General features: G+C 38.6%; 2 protein-coding genes across 2 annotated transcripts; both read left to right on the top strand.

Annotated features, from left to right (window-relative positions):
• Positions 1-87: 87 nt before the first annotated feature.
• On the top strand, positions 88-12,541 carry LOC145502914 (ceramide kinase-like). The gene is made up of 13 exons (XM_081482314.1): positions 88-228; positions 635-891; positions 1,984-2,229; positions 3,100-3,228; positions 4,600-4,663; positions 4,867-5,012; positions 6,052-6,126; positions 6,582-6,759; positions 7,964-8,044; positions 8,363-8,427; positions 8,806-8,999; positions 9,241-9,470; positions 10,038-12,541. Exons 2-13 carry the CDS (start codon positions 771-773, stop codon positions 10,123-10,125), a joined length of 1,617 nt encoding a protein of 538 aa, XP_081338440.1. The 5' UTR covers positions 88-228; positions 635-770; the 3' UTR covers positions 10,126-12,541.
• Positions 12,542-12,800: 259 nt separating this feature from the next.
• On the top strand, positions 12,801-18,110 carry LOC145502918 (uncharacterized). The gene is made up of 2 exons (XM_081482320.1): positions 12,801-13,598; positions 15,841-18,110. The coding sequence occupies exons 1-2, from the start codon at positions 13,106-13,108 to the stop codon at positions 16,701-16,703; spliced, it is 1,356 nt and encodes a 451-aa protein (XP_081338446.1). The 5' UTR covers positions 12,801-13,105; the 3' UTR covers positions 16,704-18,110.
• Positions 18,111-18,225: the final 115 nt, after the last annotated feature.

Consider the following 18,225-nt stretch of genomic DNA (forward strand, 5'->3'; position numbering starts at 1 on the left):
GTGAGGCGATTAAGCACCTTTTAGCAACATCGGATCATGTTCGTTTTGATTGGCCAGATGTTTCACGTAGAAACGTAGAAGGTTTACGCTATATAAGCGCCGTCATATAACTAGGTGCTAAAACACTTCAATGACTGAGGTTTTCAGCGTTCGGCTGAAAAAAAAAAAAAAAGAAAAGAAAAGAAAAGAAAAGAAAAACCTGAAAGACAGAAAGTGGCTGGTGTTGAGGTGTGGAGCTACGGACGCGACGTTTCGTCAAAGATTGCGTGACATGGCTAGGATTTAGTGCATTGCCTCAATCCAAGAAACAAGAAGCTTTCTTTTCACGTACTCCTGCAAAAACAAACAAACAACAACAACAAAAAGAATGAACAGAAGCATTGAACTTCGTGCTACACTTAAGTGAACCATCAATTCCTGTCTGGCGCCCCTGAAACTAACTCCTTCCGTTCTTCTTGGCTCTGAATCAAAAACGTGACCAAGTTTGTTTCCTTTTTTTTTCTTTGCAGTTTCTGAGGCAATGCTTGAAACTAATCAGAAATCGACCCTGTCACGCAATTTTTAAAATCTTGACACAACGTTTAAATCTTGCCCTAAATGAATTTTACAACTTTTGCCTTCATTTTTCTCGCAGCTGTGATAATTTAGTGGCCGCAGTCGGGCTGAGACGTCTCTCCCCCACTCCCCCTCCCCCCCCCCCCCCCCCTTCCGACTGAATATATTAAGAGGGGTCCTGGACACTATTCCCATCGGCAAAGGAAGAAACAAACATGGCGAATGGTTCTGTGGTGATGAAGTCCGTATTGGATGTTGACGGAAAACCTTTTGATGTTGTCCTATCGGACACATCTTTGTCTTGGGGCCATGTTGGTATTGAGGAACACGGATTAGGTGAGAAATCTTGTAATAATGTAATCATAGCTGAAGCACACACCGGAAAAAGAATTTCCTAATACGAACCATGCATGCGATGCATTGCAAAATTGCATTTTAAAGGTTACAGCTAGGCTTTCCTATCAATACAAACTTTTCACGCTGTGCAAAAAAAGTGACAAGATTTTGGAGACATTGGTGCTAAATCTGAATAGTGGATGCGGAATGAACTCAAAGGATTTTCGAGATTTCCATTCAATTCAAGAGTACAGTATTTGTTTTGAATTTGTTTTGAAAAAAAAAATCTTCCTGGTTTGAGATTGAATTTCAAATTGAATTTCAGTTCGTAGCTCGCCGTAATGGTAGAAAAATTCTAGTGATCTTCAGGAAGTAACTGTCTAGGCCATCATTTGTTCATTTTCTCGAAAAAAAGAAAAGAATCTGATTGATTCATTTGATTGGTGATTGTTCCAGTCATTGATTCTCGGCCAAAAACTCAGTTCTAGATCTTCAAAGCAACTTTCAACAATCATAAGCTGTGGCCAAGCAACGATAAGGCAGGCTAAGAATTTGAGATTTTTGCTTAGCCAGGGACCCTTCATGGCATTATTATAATTATGTACATTTGAAGCCATTCAAAATATTCCAGACTGCTTCATCTGTAGCTGCAAACCAAGCATCAGCTTCATACTTGTGAAGAAACTATAATTTCGGCCTTTCAGTTATATGTCCGTGTAGTTCTTGACAGTACAGATCAAGCACATCAAGATCTGTATAGAAAAGACTGGCTTCGTGAATAAGGGATGAAGCAAACAGATTGGAAGTTGAGACAAACATTTTTTTATTTCCAACCAGCGAAGCACTGTACGTGTACCCTAACAGCAGAAGACTGATATTTTCCCAGTGTGGCATGGTCTCAAACAGTCTAGTTATTAATTTACTTTAGAAAATATTGGACAATGTATTCAACTGGAAATAAGATTGAGTGTATGATCTTCAATACCAACAGAGATATTGAGTACGCTATTAACACTATAATACCTACATGTATGTTATTTTAATGATTATTTTTGATTTTTTAATTACATGTAGCTCATTCTCTTTTCCCAGGAAATGCATGCTTCAAGAGGTCATTGCCTTTGTCTGAGGTTTTTGCCATCATTCCTCATAAATTCAAGGCAAATCAATTGACAGAAGGAGAAATCGAGTTGACGTCACTGAAAAGTTCTTCATTCTGTGTTTACGCTGTAAAAAGAACAAGAAAACATAAATGGCGGGATAAAACATTTGTGTTTGATTGCGATGATACATCTTTGTGTCAGGAATGGATTGATAGCATCCAAAATATCCTTTCAGGTAAATAATTATAATTTACATCTGCGGAATGGTTAGGGAAACTGCATGCACTTATTCTGTACATGCTTATTTTTAAATAAAAATCCTCTTATAATAACAATATTCCCCTGGAACTGGAACAATGAGCCTTGTTGGTCAATTGAAAACGCATAAATTTACATATACACACATGTATTTTTAAATTGCGACAAGTGACAAGATGATAAAACATTGACAAAGAGGAAATTGAAACTGCTACATGTAATTAAAGCAGTGGAAAAGAAATAAGGATTCTTGTGAATCTTGTGAATCTCGTGTTTGTGAAAGTTCAATAATGACCCCATGGATTGGTTTATCCAGAAACCCTCAGTGCCATGTAGGGCATAAATTTTGCATGTCTGCTTTTCTCGATTAAAAGCTATTGCCTAATAAGTGACCTGTAGTAGAAAGTTTGTTTTGGGGGCCAAGATAAACAAGCAAACTCTTTGTAAACAGATTGATTTATTTTATTTAATAGTTTTTCTGAAAACCTTCAGAACCTCTCAAGTTTAGCAAAAATTGCAGGCACACAGCAGACAACCAAGAAACTGGGGCTGTGGGTGCAAAAAGACCACAAAGTCCACCATATTGTGCTGAAACTATGGTGCCAGGGGAAGAGCAGTAAAACTGCCCGAAAAATAACATTTTAAAAACATTCTAACCTCAGAAAAGTCCCATGTAGAACAATATTTACTTAATATTTATTTTATTTTATTTAGTTAGAAAAGAAACCTGATCAATATGATCTGTTTAAGTTTTGAACCCTATCCCAGTGACCAACAGTCTGAGTGACTGTAGAGAGATTTAACTATTGTTAAGTTATTAAACAATATTCACCATATGTCTTCTTAGGTTTTAACAGACCAAAAAGATTACTTGTTTTTATCAATCCGGTTGGAGGAAGAAAACTTGGTCGAAAAATATACACAGAACAGGTGCAACCCTTGTTTGAACTAGCAAACATAAAAGTTGATATCATTGGTGAGTATATGTTAAACATTTAATGAAAAGAAAACTTCGTTCAGTGTACTGCATTGTAGAGAATAACATAGTCACGAGGCTAGATAAACAGTGCAAGTATCTCAAGCTTCATGATGCATCCAAAACACAATTTGCTGCAATAAAAAAATGAATTATGAGATTAACTAAAGATATTTTCATATATAGCCATGCTAGGCATAATTTGTTAGGCAAATTGTAGTAACTAAGTTCAAGATTTGAGGATTAAATTAAAGTTTTCAGTGAACTCAGCAGTCAAATTTTAGTCAGCATTCAATTTTTCTCTGTTTAATTTGGGTCCATTGTTTTAAGAACTACAATAAGTTTTAATTCTAATGTCAAACATCCAAGGTTGTTAATGATCACATTGTTTTGTTATCTTAGAATCAATGGATGCATTTTGCTATAATTGGTTTTACCACTATTAATAATTATTTTTTATTGCCTTGACCCTGTTAATTAGAGCTTGAAAAAGCTTTAGATCCCCAGAATTTCCAGAATTATATTTATTGTTGGTGGTTATGAATGGGTTGTACAATTTCAGAAACTTAACAATTTGGAGTCCAGATTTTCCAGAAATGTTCTTTGGGCAGGAAATTCTCATACCATTTATCCCTGGTTTGAAGGTTCTAGCATAATTTTTGTATTGATTAGACAGTACCCTCTAGCTTAAATTACCCATGATGAGAACTAAATATTGTCTTATATTTGTTCATAATTTTATGCGCTGACCATTAATTTACTGCTCAAAGCAATTGCTAGTGACAGTATAATGTGTAGTTCCAGAAAGTATCCACACCTCCCCATCAAAGGGATTTTTTCCAAGACCCTCCATCCCTCTTGAAATTTGGCCTTACAGACCCTCTCTCCCCCTCCCCCCCCCCCCCCCCCCCCACTTACCCGAGGAAATTCCAATCCCTTCTGTGGCTGAAGTATGGATATTTTCTGGAACTGCACAATTTGAAGCTTAACGATTTATTTGCATCATGCAAGTGAGTCCTAAGAAAGTATCTGTTCAGTATTAAATTATGAGGTGACTGTAACTTGTCACAAAATTTCTACTGTTAGAAAAAAATGTTTTTCCCCTTCTTTTTCTGTATGTATTACAGTACTTGACTTAATATTAATCTTAGTACTTGGGCCTCTTTTGACTTTATTTGCCCAAATGTTAATGACCCGGAGGCAATTAAGGTGAATAATATTAACTTAATGCATTGACATTGAATAATGATAAATCTCAATAAAATTATCTTCTGGTTTTTAGATTATTTAGTTAATATAGTTATTTCTTGTAATTTACTAACAGAACTTTTCATTCCGTATTTTTGAACAAAATGTACCTTTTTTCTTCAGTTACTCAGAAAGCTAATCATGCAAGAGACTACCTTCTTGGAGAAGGTCTGGAGAAAATTGATGGGTATGAAAATGTGTACAGTACTAACTTTTGGAAACAGTCAAATTGAATTAATGTCTACTAAGTATAACTACAAATCAGGGAAGAAATGAAAACAAAAAAAGCCTCCACACTAATGCTCTGTTGATTATCTAATCCTTATTAATTATTTTGTCTTAGAAGAAGGGAAATGAGGCACAAGATTAATTACACTTTTGCATTTTTAGGGTGGTCTCTGTTGGTGGAGATGGTATGTTTCATGAAGTGTTAAATGGTCTTGTCATAAGAGCCCAGCAAGATGCTATGTTGGATTCAACATCACGCGACTTTCAGCCAGTACCTCTAAATATTCCCATAGGAATCATCCCAGCAGGTCAGTAGAACTAAGTTCTCTCTTTGTGGTATGCGCAGCATCATGTAGACAGATAATGATGTGTCCCGGACCACCTTATTGTAAAGACATTGATCATCTCTGTTCGATTGGTTAGAGCATTTGCGTGGAGTTTGAAGTTTTTCGGACCAATTTGGAAACTTGCTCAAAATTTACAGCAAATGCTTGGAAAATGTACATTAAGATTATGTGCTTTCAGAATATTTGGAATTGAATTGCATGTAATTAATTTACAATTAGATGTTTTGTCATCTCTCTCATTTAAGACAGGTGTTCTCTGTGAAGCCCAGCCCCTCAAGAGTTCAAAAGAATTAAGAGCAAACTGACAAATAGAATTCTTTGCATCAGACTGTTTAATATGTACATGTAGATGTATTATCAATAACTGAAGTTATTATATGGCTTTGTCTCACAAGGACTGGGAACTACCGAATTCACGAAGTTGATTGGCTGAAATCGATATTGACTGTGGTCTAGATTTTCCCATCTAGACCGGCATCTAGACTGGTTTCATTTTGCGTTGAAAAAGTAGCAAACTAAAAAATTATACAAAAATGTTCACCGTTTTCTTTTATTTTCTTCTCAATCATTTATGGAATTGCCAAAAAGCCTGATGACAAAAAAAAAAAGAAAGAAAAAAAAAGTAAAGAGGACAAGCAAATTTTGGCAGGTTTAAGTTAAGCTTTTTTCCGTTTGCAAGCAAAATGTCAGCAAACCAGTTACATTAAACTAATTAAAGTTTTCTTCTTTGCCATATAACAAACATCTTATTAACCTAAGTTGGTCTGTATGGGAGAATCTTGACCTCGGTTGTGTGTACAGACCTCACTGCATTCAGTCTGTACTCACGACCTCGGTCAAGATTCTCCCATACAGACCTCCTGCTCAGTTAATAAGAGCTAAGTAATTTAACCAGTCAACATGCACAAATTAACCCCTCACTACATATTACATGTACATGTACATCAATGTGCATCATGTACATGGTACATAATTTTTGCTATCTCCTCCATTTCTACAGGCTCAACAGATGCGATTGCTTTCTGCACAACAGGAAACAACGATCCCATAACATCAGCCCTTCACATCATTTTAGGTTAGTAAAAAGTTTAATTTCCACTCAGTCTCATTATCATTTAATTAATATCTAGCCCTTGTAGATGGTCTAGTAACTGAGGCGAATGGCTTGTTTACATGTCAGACTGACAGACAGGCAGTCAAATGGACTAACAGACTACCTGAAGAACAGCCAGACAGACAGACAGACAGACAGACAGGTAGACGGACCCACAGACAGACAAACAGATGGATGGAGAGATGAAAGGATAGACTAACTGACTGACAGACGGACTGACTAACTGACTGAGCGACGGATTGATTGACTGACTGTCAGACTGATTGACTGACTGACTGACTGACTGACTGACTGTCTAACTGACTGAGCGACAGACTGACTGACTGATTAATCTGGGCACTGACTGATTGACTGACTGACTGACTGTCTGACTGATCTGGACACTGACACTCTCTTGTTTTAAATTCATTTTTAAGGTGACATTCAGCCTCTTGACGTTTGCTGTGTCAAGAAAAAGAATGAAGTGTTGCGTTACAATGTTGCCATGGCAGCATACGGATTTTTTGGTGACGTCATGCAGGATAGTGAAAAACTTCGCTGGATGGGACCTAAGCGTTATGACTTGTCTGGCTTTAAAAAGTTCATGTCAAACAGGTACAAAATTAACTACATGTATCTCTTTGAACTGTATGGTAAGTTATGATAACCTCAGGCAAAGAACAGGCTACCTACAAATGACAGAACGTTCTTTGTACATGCAGCCAGCTTTCAGTGACTTGTGAAGCGCGTTGTCTACAAATTTGTAGCACTATTTAGGAAGCGTCCACGCTACGCTGGAGAAAAATGAAAACGTAGCTTTATTATTACAGTTAGGCCCTGAGTTAGGCCTACCGTCCATGCACGCTAAGCCGTCACGAAAACGGAGCTTTTCGAAAACGCTCTTCAAACCGGATGAATTTGAAAACGCCGGCTTTTCCTTTCGAGTGGACAGAAAACATTTCGAAAACGGAGCTTTTCGAAAATGATGTGATTTCCCCTAGTGAGTTTTCCTCAAACACAAATCCAAAATGACCGGTGACTGTTGTGTTTTTAAATTCCTCCGGCGCAGTGTGCAAGAAAAACATCTGATGCGTTTTCAGAGCGAAATCTCCGTTTTCAAATTCCTCCGGCGTATTGTGGACGTGGTCTAATACTGCTCTCACGTACTTCATGCCGTACATTAAGTATTATTTGAATTCCCTTGTGTTGTTAACATTTGTTTGAAATCTGCGCAACCCTTTCAAGGTCGGAACACACGAGGGGTCTAGTCCCTGCAACTCGTCCCTTGAACAGTTTACACGAAGGGACTGGTCGCAGGGACTTGTCCCATAGACTACGAGTAGACCCTCTTTCGCTTAGTCCGTCGTGCGTTACGCGAAAGAAAACCGCGAGAAAAAAAAAAAATGGCCACGCGAAATCCTGGGGCTGAGGAGCGCGCGAAAGGATTTCGTGCGGCCATTTTTTTCTCGCAGTTTTTTCTCGCGTCACACCCGACGGACTAAGCCGCGAAAGAGGGACTACTCGTAGTCTACTTGTCCCACGAACAGTTCACACGAAGCGTTTTGAGGAACAAGTCGCAGGGACTTGTCTCAAAAATTCTAACCAGTTTGAATTCGTGGGACTAGTTGCAGGGACTAAATTTTAGCCCCTGCGACTAGATTTTGTGGCATAAACGGCTACAGTAGTTCACACGATGGGACTTGTCCCCGCGACTAGTTGCAGGGACTACACTGTAGTCCTCTCGTGGGTGCCGACCTTTACTGCCACAAGGAACCTGCTTGTACATTTGTGAATCTACCCTCTTCTTGTTATGTAACAGGGGTTACGACGGAGTGGTAACATTTCTACCGGCTCCAGCTGTGGAGAACAGTCCTCAGGACAAGACCAGGTGCCGGTCTGGGTGAGTTAACAAAAGTGTGATGCATGCAACTTGATGATCTGATTGGTATAGAAACAAAGAAGGGGGAAACAAGACGTGACATCTTCATGCTTGAAGAATGAAGAACAACTTCGCTGGAGCACTAGTTACGACTTTTAAGCTTCCACCAGTTTTCAAGATAGACAATGTTAGTGTCTCTCGATCGAAATTATGTGAACGTTTACTTTGTTATCCTAAGACTTTGAAAAAAGCGCTTCTTTCTCCCTCCATCTGCTATAGCATGTCTTAAAATGGCAAAGCGGCTGATTTTCTTTAAACGATGTTTTTATTTCATATAAGGTGCAATGTATGTAATGATGTCTGCGACTCCAGTCTACAACCAAGCTCTCGACAGTCCAGTGAAGGTTAGAGAATGTTATACCTCCAAACAACTTGCAATACTCCTAATATCTCAATCCTCTGTCGTTTTTGTCCATTTTGTTTGGTTTCAACTTACAATGCCATGGAAACTCACCTTTCTTGAGTTTATCCGATCAACCAGTCGGACTTCAATGCGGTGCTGTTTACAGCAGCTGAAATACATGTATTCAAATTTGTCTTCCGTCATTTCGTCTCAATCTTTACTAATCTCAGCAATCCTTGTTACTTTTCGGTTTGTTGTTACTAGTTTAGTGTTTTTTTGTTTTGTTTTTTTTACCTTAGTGAATTATTATTTTTAGGTTTTTTTATCTGAAATTAGTTTTGTACCGCTCAAAAAATGCTCGTCGTAAATATCATTTCAGGTTGGCATTCCATCAAAGGGCGCTTCATCAGTGTGATCGGAGCGAACATCTCCTGCGCATGCGCCAAGAGTCCTGAAGGTCTGTCGCCCAGTGCTCACTTGGCGGACGGTTGTTTGGACCTGATTCTTGTTAAACACACGTCACGGCTGCAGTACCTCAGACACATGATCAGACTTTCGTCTAAAGCTGATCAGGTCAGAAGCCATAATAACCTTACTGTTACATACGTTTCATAACATCATCATAGGAGAATATCGGTTACAGTCAGACTTATTATTTCTTGGAGGCCATCCGAAAGAGACGTCGAATACTCGAATCAAAAACTTTGGCAAAGGTAAAATCTGTATCGGGCCAAGTTGTCCCATACCGCCGAAGCTTTGCCTGTATCCAGGTACTTACTTGCTCTTATCACTTTCCTTCTCCTCATTTGCACAGTTTAACTTTGACTTCGTGGAAGTTCATCGCGTTCGCGAATTCTATTTCCGACCCCTTGCTGAAGAGAGCGAGCTTGAGAACGAGACTGACGGTATCGAGGAGACTGGTGCGAGAGAAGATGACGAAGAGCGGCTGGCTGCCAAAACGTCATCATCTACGTCACGACCTCGTGCCAGGAGCATATGGAACGTTGATGGGGAATTGGTAACACATCCCGCCATTCACATCAAGTACGAATTGTTGCTTGTTTAGTTAAATTACGTAGGGCTTACAATATACTGTGCACCTGTGCCACTTACAATACAAAAGTGCTCAAAGTTCTGAAAATGTTAGGGGTCTTTTTTTCGTTTACCAAGGGACCCCACTTGTACAGCATAATAAACAGTACCTCATGAAAGTACTGCTCAATTTCTTTCATTTTATTGGTCACACACCAGGGTTTGATCCACAGACTTAAAAGTTAGAACCACCTTGAACAGAATAATAAACAGTACCACATGAAAGTACTGCTCAATAGCTTTCATTTGATTGGTCTCACACTAGGGTTTCATTCACAGACTAGGTTTAACAACCTTGTACAGCATAATAAACAATACCACGTGAAAGCACTGCTTAATGGCTTTCACATGGATGTTCGCGCTTGCAATTAGTTGCAAACTATAGTGTTTCCTCTTTAGACTCAAGTACAAGCGCTTTTAACACGACTTTTTTTCCTTTTTATACCATTTATTTGTTGATATGGAATTTGTTTACCTGTTTAGTCATTGTTCTAGTTTTTATAATCCTTTGTTTTTCAGGGTCCACCGCCAACTGATTCGTCTCTTCGCCCGAGGAATTGAGGAATGCGAAGACACTCCCTCTTGTACAGTTTGCAAAAGACGATAGATTTAGTTTGCATTTCAGAATTATTTTTAGCAATTCTATGCGTATTAGTCTATTAGAGGTTTTGTGACCGAGGTTAGACCTGGACAGATCTTTGTCAATTCGACTTAGGTTCTCTTGATGTAAAGCCTTAATTTGTTATTTACAAATCAATATCAATTTTCATAAGAGTTTTTCAACCAAATTAAGCTTAAGAAAGATCTCTATAAATACATGCTACAAAAAAGTAAATATTACAATTCCCACTCGAAAATAACATAGCTAGTCGAGTCGGGAGAGACAACAGTTTATAATTACATGTAGTGGACACGCTGAACGGGAAAATCTTTTGTGGTTGTTTAATCAACGTGTCAGAACTCACGTTTCCGAGCGTCGCAGACGGGACCCTTTTTGATACGTCTTTCCTTCGCACTACGTATATGGATATGGAAGTTCTGACCTTTACGACTCAGTGACTGGGCGATCCTGACGTTACGGACGGGGCTAAGTGGAATATAAGATTAGGTTATTATAAGATTGAGATAATTCACATTGCCTCACGAATATTCGTTCTTGTTTGCCTATAATGTACAGCCAAGAAGTACCTCGCTGCTTTAACCAAAGTATTTTATCACCAAGAACCAAGCATTTTTGTTTTGTAATTTTATTCACCTCATTCTATTTCCTAAATCCAATTGAATAATTAATGATTTTGTAAGATTCCAAACAATTATGCAATGCGCGTCAGTGTCAGACGCGTTTCCGCTGTTGGGCTCGTGGAGGGCTTACTCTCTGGCTGACACAAACTGTTGGTTGAAAATATCATCAGAAACTCTGCGGTTATGAGTTTTATTTAATTTTATAAAGGAAATTATATTATTGGGCTTGTACTGGGACAAAGTATAGCAAATTGGCTTACTTAACTCTAAAATCATCGCCCGTCAAAAGTGCTCCATTAAGGTATAGTGGCAAATGCGAGTGTTAGTAAGTTAAAGTTTTTCTCGCCCGTGCCTCTCGATTCTTCGTAACCGGTTAAGCCTGGGCACTATTTCCGTTCTTAGGCCCCGCCGACCGTAAGAATCAAGTGTCCCTGGAGAGGAAGATGCCCTCGGATTAAAACTCGACAAGAGGGACTTTTTTGTCAACATCGATCGGTATTTGTAGAACCACAGAAATTCCGCACAAGCTTATTTGTGGATATTTAATAGCTCAAAATTAGCAACAACAACAAAAAAAATACCATGGATACACATTTTATTATTTTTTGGCTTAGCAATAACAACTACGAAGCTTAAATAGTTTGTCAGTATGTAAGGTAAACAGGTCAAATGTTGGCTGTCAAGTTATCTTTGTTTGGCAGTTCTTTTAACATATTTTGCGCTGCCATCTGTGAATTTCGACCAGCTTTGGCCATGGGCCAGCTGTGATGTCAACATCAAAGACGTCAACAGAAATGATTTCTATTTAGTTCTCGTTTTGTTTTTAGGTTTTCTTCTGGTGTTACAGGAATTATGTGAGAATCAACTTAAATTTCTGCCTATCACAAAATCTAGCGATAAAATACGCCTATTTGAAGTGCAAAATAAACGGAAATTTGGCATATCTTAAGAAAAAAGACCCACAGATTTTTTTTTTCCTTTGGAGGGAAAGGGTTATTGTGTTTTTCTTTTCAATTGCAAATTGGCCCTCTAAATTAATAACCACAACTCAAGTGGGAGTAAGGAGCCTTACTTAAATTTCCTATTTTTAAAACTGCTTTGCTGAAAAAATAAATTAATATGAAATGCTAGAGCGTCAGTTTTGACCAACTGAATATATAAGTAGAATTCTAGTTTGGACATCTCTTGTCAGGAATTTAATGATGAAAAAATAAAAGAAAGACGTGGTTATGTAATGTCACATCTGTTTGGACATCTTTGATTCTGTTTATCCGTTTCTCTTTTTATTTCTTTCTTCGTTTATCGTTTCAATTGCTGCATCTTTTACTTTTACGACCAAGGGTGGTTGGCGTTAAAAGATAACCTTTCAAGATCTCAACCAAATGTTTATTCCATAGGCGTTTATTGTGCCATGTTGTCGGTTATTTGCGGGAAAAAATTGCGGAAGTTTTGCGTAGGAGCTAAAACCATGGCTATTACACCACATGACAAATGAATATTTTTATTAATATTTTTCTTTCCAAATTTTCATACAAGTTCTAGTTCTTTTTTTCTTAAATTCGTGATACTTTTTCTTTCCCCTTCTCTTAGTTTTCTAAATTCATCACTGATATTTGTTCGTGGAGAAAGTGAGAGATGGCATTTATAACCCCTGGGAGGACGTGATAAATGTTTCGTGGGGTAAAAAAATGTAACTCATTTGAAACCACAATGATTCATTTTAAACCGAGGTTAATGTAATATCGGTTTAGTAAAAGAGAAGATTAATCAGATAAACCCGACGAGAAAGTTTGAAAATAAAGATTTCGATAACTTACTGAATGCGAAAATCGTTCTGTGTTTTAAAATGGCCTTCAAGATCACGTTTTACGTAGCTTGCCATATATGGTTGCTATGGTTACCTGGATTAATTGATAAGCTCTTTCTTCGATAAAACTCTTTTCGTTGTTTTCTCTCTATTGTTGTATTATGTTCTATTTCTTGTGGCTAAATCATATTTTTAACTATCAATAGTTGTTTCATTTCAATCGTCAGTTTTAGCCCAATTCAGTATCCAACAGAAATTCCCCTTATAATTTCTTTTCAATTTGAAATTTATACAATCTTTGTTTTGTGGGCAGCTATTGTTTTCGATTTCCTGTGGCAAATAGTCATAAAATTTGCAATGCTAATTTTGTCTTATTCATTACAGCGGTGAAAAGGACATGAAATATTGTTCGCGTCGTCTCGACCTTCGCGCGAGCATACGGTTTTTCTCTCCGACGATGCCTTGAAAAAAACCCGGCGATAAGATTTTTCGAAATTGGAATTAACCCCGGCTACCGAATTTCTATCAGCTTGAAACCATGTGCGATCGAATCAAGGAACTCTTTTGTAAACTCAGCCCGGAGGTGGGAAAGAAGCCCTCGGACTCGACAAACTGGTTGAATCTACTATGTTTCTGCGTCTTCGGGACACTGTCCTTCTTCAACCAAGAAATGCTTTACACCGCATCGGAGGACATCCTCAGTGGCCGACAACTCCCAACAGCGACAATACTCGTGTGCTTTGTGACCCCGTTGATGATCACAAAAATTATCGCACCCTGGTTTATACAAAAAATTCCTTACTTCGTGAAGGTTTCTCTCGTCGTTCTGTGCATGACTCTGGGACTTGTTCTCATCGTTTTTGTTGATGATATTAAAGTAAAGCTGGTAGGAATCGCGTTAAACGCGATGGCGACCGGGGCTTGTGAAGTTACATTTCTTGGCCTCACTTCGTTTTACCCACAGATTTGCATAAGCGCTTTCGTCGCAGGCACTGGAATGGCTTCGCTGTTCTCTCCGCTCTACTATACAGGTAAGCGAAATATTCTTTGCTTGGAACGTCGTCGCTTTTCTGTGAAATATGTCCGCTGTTATTTTATTTCAGAACTGAAATGATCCCCTTTATTTCAATTTGTACCCGCCTTAATACCAGCCAGCGAGTGCCATTTTGTTTGAGAGGGTAAATTTTTTGTTTTGAAGAGTCATGCAATTGACAACTGTGGTTTCTGTTGTTTTAGTTCACATATCTGGAACTCCAAGTAAATATTCTTCACTCACAATTGTAACATTCGGTTAACAGAAGGAAACGCCTGTATTCTTGCCTAACTCATTCGGATAAAGAGGTGCAAGTTGATCGTAGTTTGTTGTTACTAAAAGTTGTCACCTGACAAATCGTCTCGTGTTTTCATGTTTTTCAAACAGAAATTTAAATTCACCGCTTGAGTGGTGTTGAACAAGAGAAACGCTTCGTTAAAGTTCAGTGTAGTGGAAAGCTTTTAGTTGTGTTTTGTGTTTTGTACTGACGTCTTTTGTTTTAATATCCGGATCCGTTTTCGCAGGAAGGAACCAAGCCTTGTAGTTTTAACCTGGCAAGGGAGAACATAACATTGCAACTTTTTCAAATATTCCTTCTGCGTGTATTTTTTTTTTTTCTTTTTTTTTTTTGTACGTATGATGATCATAAAAACCACTTGACAGCTAGAAATTATTTAAGAATAATTTCGTAAATTTACGCAATTGACGGGCGACAGTGTCGGTTATTGTTCTCAAATACACCGCGTTTTGAATTGATTTTGTAAATGGTTCATTAGTTTCTCCCTTTACCTAAATCGATGGCTTCTGACGTCCTTCTGGATAATTTCGTAACTGAAATATATTTTTTTCTAAATTCGGAATTCTTTTTAGCTTTCCTGGTAACCACGGTACTTAAAAGCTCAAAAGTCATCAAACTGACAGAAGATGACTTTACAATATCAATAGATTTAACTGAAGAAGATAAGTGCCAAAATTTGATGGCATTAGTAATTTTTTTCAAAATTTAACTTATTTACCGATGAATGTTTTGAACAACAACCGGTAGCCCAAATGTGATTTTACGTGTTGTTATTTTGATATTTGTTAAGAATTTTTCCTTGAGGGCAATTGTCAGCTGACTGAAATGTTTTGTATGTGATTTTTCCTGTGTGAATGCTCGACTAACTGCTTCAACCCCTTAACTTTGTTTGCATAGATCTAAATATTACAAACACAAATATTTTCAAAGTATTCTGAAATCGCCCGGTACGTTAATTCTGAAAGTTAGCTTGTTATATGAAGGAAACATGATAGCTGAAAATTGGTCAGAATTTTTGACTGCTGACAAATGACGCGGAGTTTTTACTAATAGCTAAGACCCGCGATCTGCAAAATTAACCGATAATTGAGAAATGGGCTGAAATTTTAAATCATAGGTTAAAAAAATTTACTGAACTGATAACTCAATGGAATTCCACGCCCTAGTCCGAACCCGCCCGATCGAAACATATCGCAACATTGTTGGGTGACCCTGGGCGCAACATGTTGCGAACATTTGGCCATCCTGTTGCGAATTGTCGGGTGTTGTTGGCTCAAATTTGACCATTTTCAAACTAGGGCCGACAACACCCAACATGTCGCAAAACGTTACAACAAGGTGGCCAAACGAGCGGAACATGTTGCGCCCAACAATGTTGCGATATGTTGCGTTGGAATGTCACGATCGGTTGACCGTGGCTTTATAGATACGCTTTTTTCTTTCTCAATTGTAATGTCATTATTCATCTCTTTACTTGTACTTCCATTCTTCAGGATCTACTTGAAAAGTAAGGAACGCTCTTCTAATCTTAATAAGTGATAAACCCAAAATTTGCCAACGTATATGACATTCATTGTATATACGAAAGGAATGGAGGTTGGCCGTAAACTGACCGTCTAAATTTGACTCCGTCTGTTTTTCCTTAGCGACGCAAGCCGTAAGGAGCACAATTAACAGAGTGAAACGCTGAGAAACCCAAGCGCAATTATTAAAGCATGAGTTCAACTGAAACTCATGCTTCTGTTACTAGTCCTTTCACTGCCAAACTCAAACTCTCAATTCTCCCAACAGTTTGCCATATATGTCTTTGAATTTTAGTTCTGAGAGTTTGGTTGTACATCAAGACAGTATTACCATAGTGTTCGTTTTTCTTATCAACTTAATGATGCTTGTCAATGTACTCAAGTCTAATGAGAATTTCGTTTGTGATCAACATCTTCAGGTCTTACCACATGGGGTTGCACCTCTCCGAAGACGGCCATCATGATAACGATTCCTTTACCTTTGCTTATCTTGGTGTTCTACGCAGTGCTGGACAAGGATTACATCACGAACGGCTCGTATAGCAGACCCAGGGAACACATTGAGGTGGAGTACACGATAGTAGCATCTAACACCGCTGACACCACAGACAGTGCGCCTGTCACCAAAGGCAAAGTCGCCACTAATTCACAAAAACTCCCATGCGGCGAAAAGTTAAGAATTGGATTGAGGATTCTGCCGTTCATCATTCCATTATTCCTGAGCTTCTTTGCAGAGTACCTGTCCAATTCTTCTGTGATTACCACGATCGCCTTCCCTAAATCTCAAGTGCTTCCCCGAGATCACTTCCTATACTACTCGCTTTCTTACAGAATCGGCAAGTTCATCGGCAGAAGCTATCTGTTTATATTCGCTTGCCTCCCGCCTGACGCCATCGACTTCCTGAAATGTGACAGAACGTGGATCTTCGCAGCCTTAGAAATAGCTCATCTGATCTTCTTCCTCTTCGAATCCTGGTACCATTTCGTCTGGTACATCTGGATAATAATTTCCCTGTGTTCCACCCTCGGGTTAGTAGCTGGAATGATCGTCCTGCACTCGCCCCACGCTGTCGCGCGGCATATTGCACCCGAGGAGAGAGAGTTTGCCCTGGGACTCTTGACATCTGGTAATGCCGTGGGAGCGTTTGTGGCCGGGTTGCTTGGCCTGGTTGTGGAACCTTACCTGACAGAGAAATGCCTCGAACATTTCTCCGCCACCAGAGAATTCTGCTTCACAAGACATCGGAACACCACAGGATGGGAAACTAATATTCATTGTTAAATTATCTCAGAGAATCAAGCGAGGATGAAGAGTATAAAAGCGAGTGAATCCCCCGTGTAGACCTGTTTTGACATAGCACGCAGTCCTCCTGTGGATAATGTTACACGCGCGTCGCGTGGATGTTTTCGTGGATAACAAAAATACGTTCAAACTGCTTCAGCTGTCAACGTGTGTAAAATTCTTGTCACAGGATCGGCGACTTTTAGACCTTCTTGGGATTTCTGAAGCCAAGAATGATCTAAAAATAACTTAAGAGGGATTAATTAGAGAATAAGGACTACATGAGGGATTAACCGGCTGTTACCCTTCATCTTCTCTTGGTGAAAGACATTATTTATTTTTCCGTTGCGTATTTATGAACTAGTAAGAATTCTGAGGCCCAGTCCAAACTATACCGGAGAAATTCGAAAACGGTATTTTCACTCTGAAAACACAAATGTTCTCCGCCGGAGAAATTTGAAAATGCAGCAATCACCGGTCATTTTGGATTTGTGTTTGAGGAAAACTCGGTCAGTGAAATCACATTATTATCGTGACGCCATCGTATTCGAAAAGCTCCGTTTTCAAAATGTGTTCCTTCTACACTAAAACCCAAAGCCGGCGTTCTCCAATTCTCCAGTTTGAAGAACGTCTACGAAAAGCTCCATTTTCGGGACGGATTAGTGTGGACGGTAGGCCTAACCGTGGAAATAAAGCTACGTTTTCAAATTTGTCCGGCGTAGTGTGGACGAGCTCTGAGAAAGTTACGAGTGCACGTGCAGGCCACGCCTAATGAATCACGCCCGGCTCGTTGCATTTCATGTCGTTAAACCTGGCGGGTTTACACTGAGTTTAATGATGTTAAAAGAAAATTTATTTGTAAAATATTTAACTTTATAATTTCCTAAAGAGGTAAATCAGCCACTAACCTTTTTAGTTAAGATGAAAATTATACATTTGGTAATTAGAGAGCAAGCTTGAAATTTCCTTCATCTTTGAACTTTCCATGGCTGGCTAATGCTAAAGTTTACAACGAGTCACTATCAAACGGCGATAAATCATTTTTTATCAGTTTGTTAATAGATCAGCTTCTGGAGAATGCTTTTTCTGTTTTTATCGACTTTGATGCGCGAACGCCCGATAGAAACCTTGGGCTATTACATGAATAGAAATTTTGTCAAGATGTCAGTGATTGCCACTCGGCAATTTCATAAGAAGGTTATTTTTGGAAATTATAATCTGTGAGGAAAGTATCAAAATATTAGTTTTAAAGTAATTTTACAGGTACGGTCGTTTAAAAGTAGAATACAAATAAATTACGGTGTCTTCTTTGTCGGTCAAGGGTGATAAGTATATTTTATTTCAAACTAGCTATACTATTTTTTTGAGAGGGTACAAATCAAAATATTTATGATTACGAATTACAAATCGCAAATAACGTTTAACGAATGTCGAATCCCAAATTGCGAATCACGAACCAGAGTAGGAGAAGGACCCTTCTGGTTAAAATGCCGTATGATAGAAATGGTGAGTGCTAATTCAT

The sequence above is a fragment of the Orbicella franksi genome, chromosome 11 (assembly GCF_964199315.1).
Source record: "Orbicella franksi chromosome 11, jaOrbFran1.1, whole genome shotgun sequence".
NCBI classification, from domain to species: domain Eukaryota; kingdom Metazoa; phylum Cnidaria; class Anthozoa; order Scleractinia; family Merulinidae; genus Orbicella; species Orbicella franksi.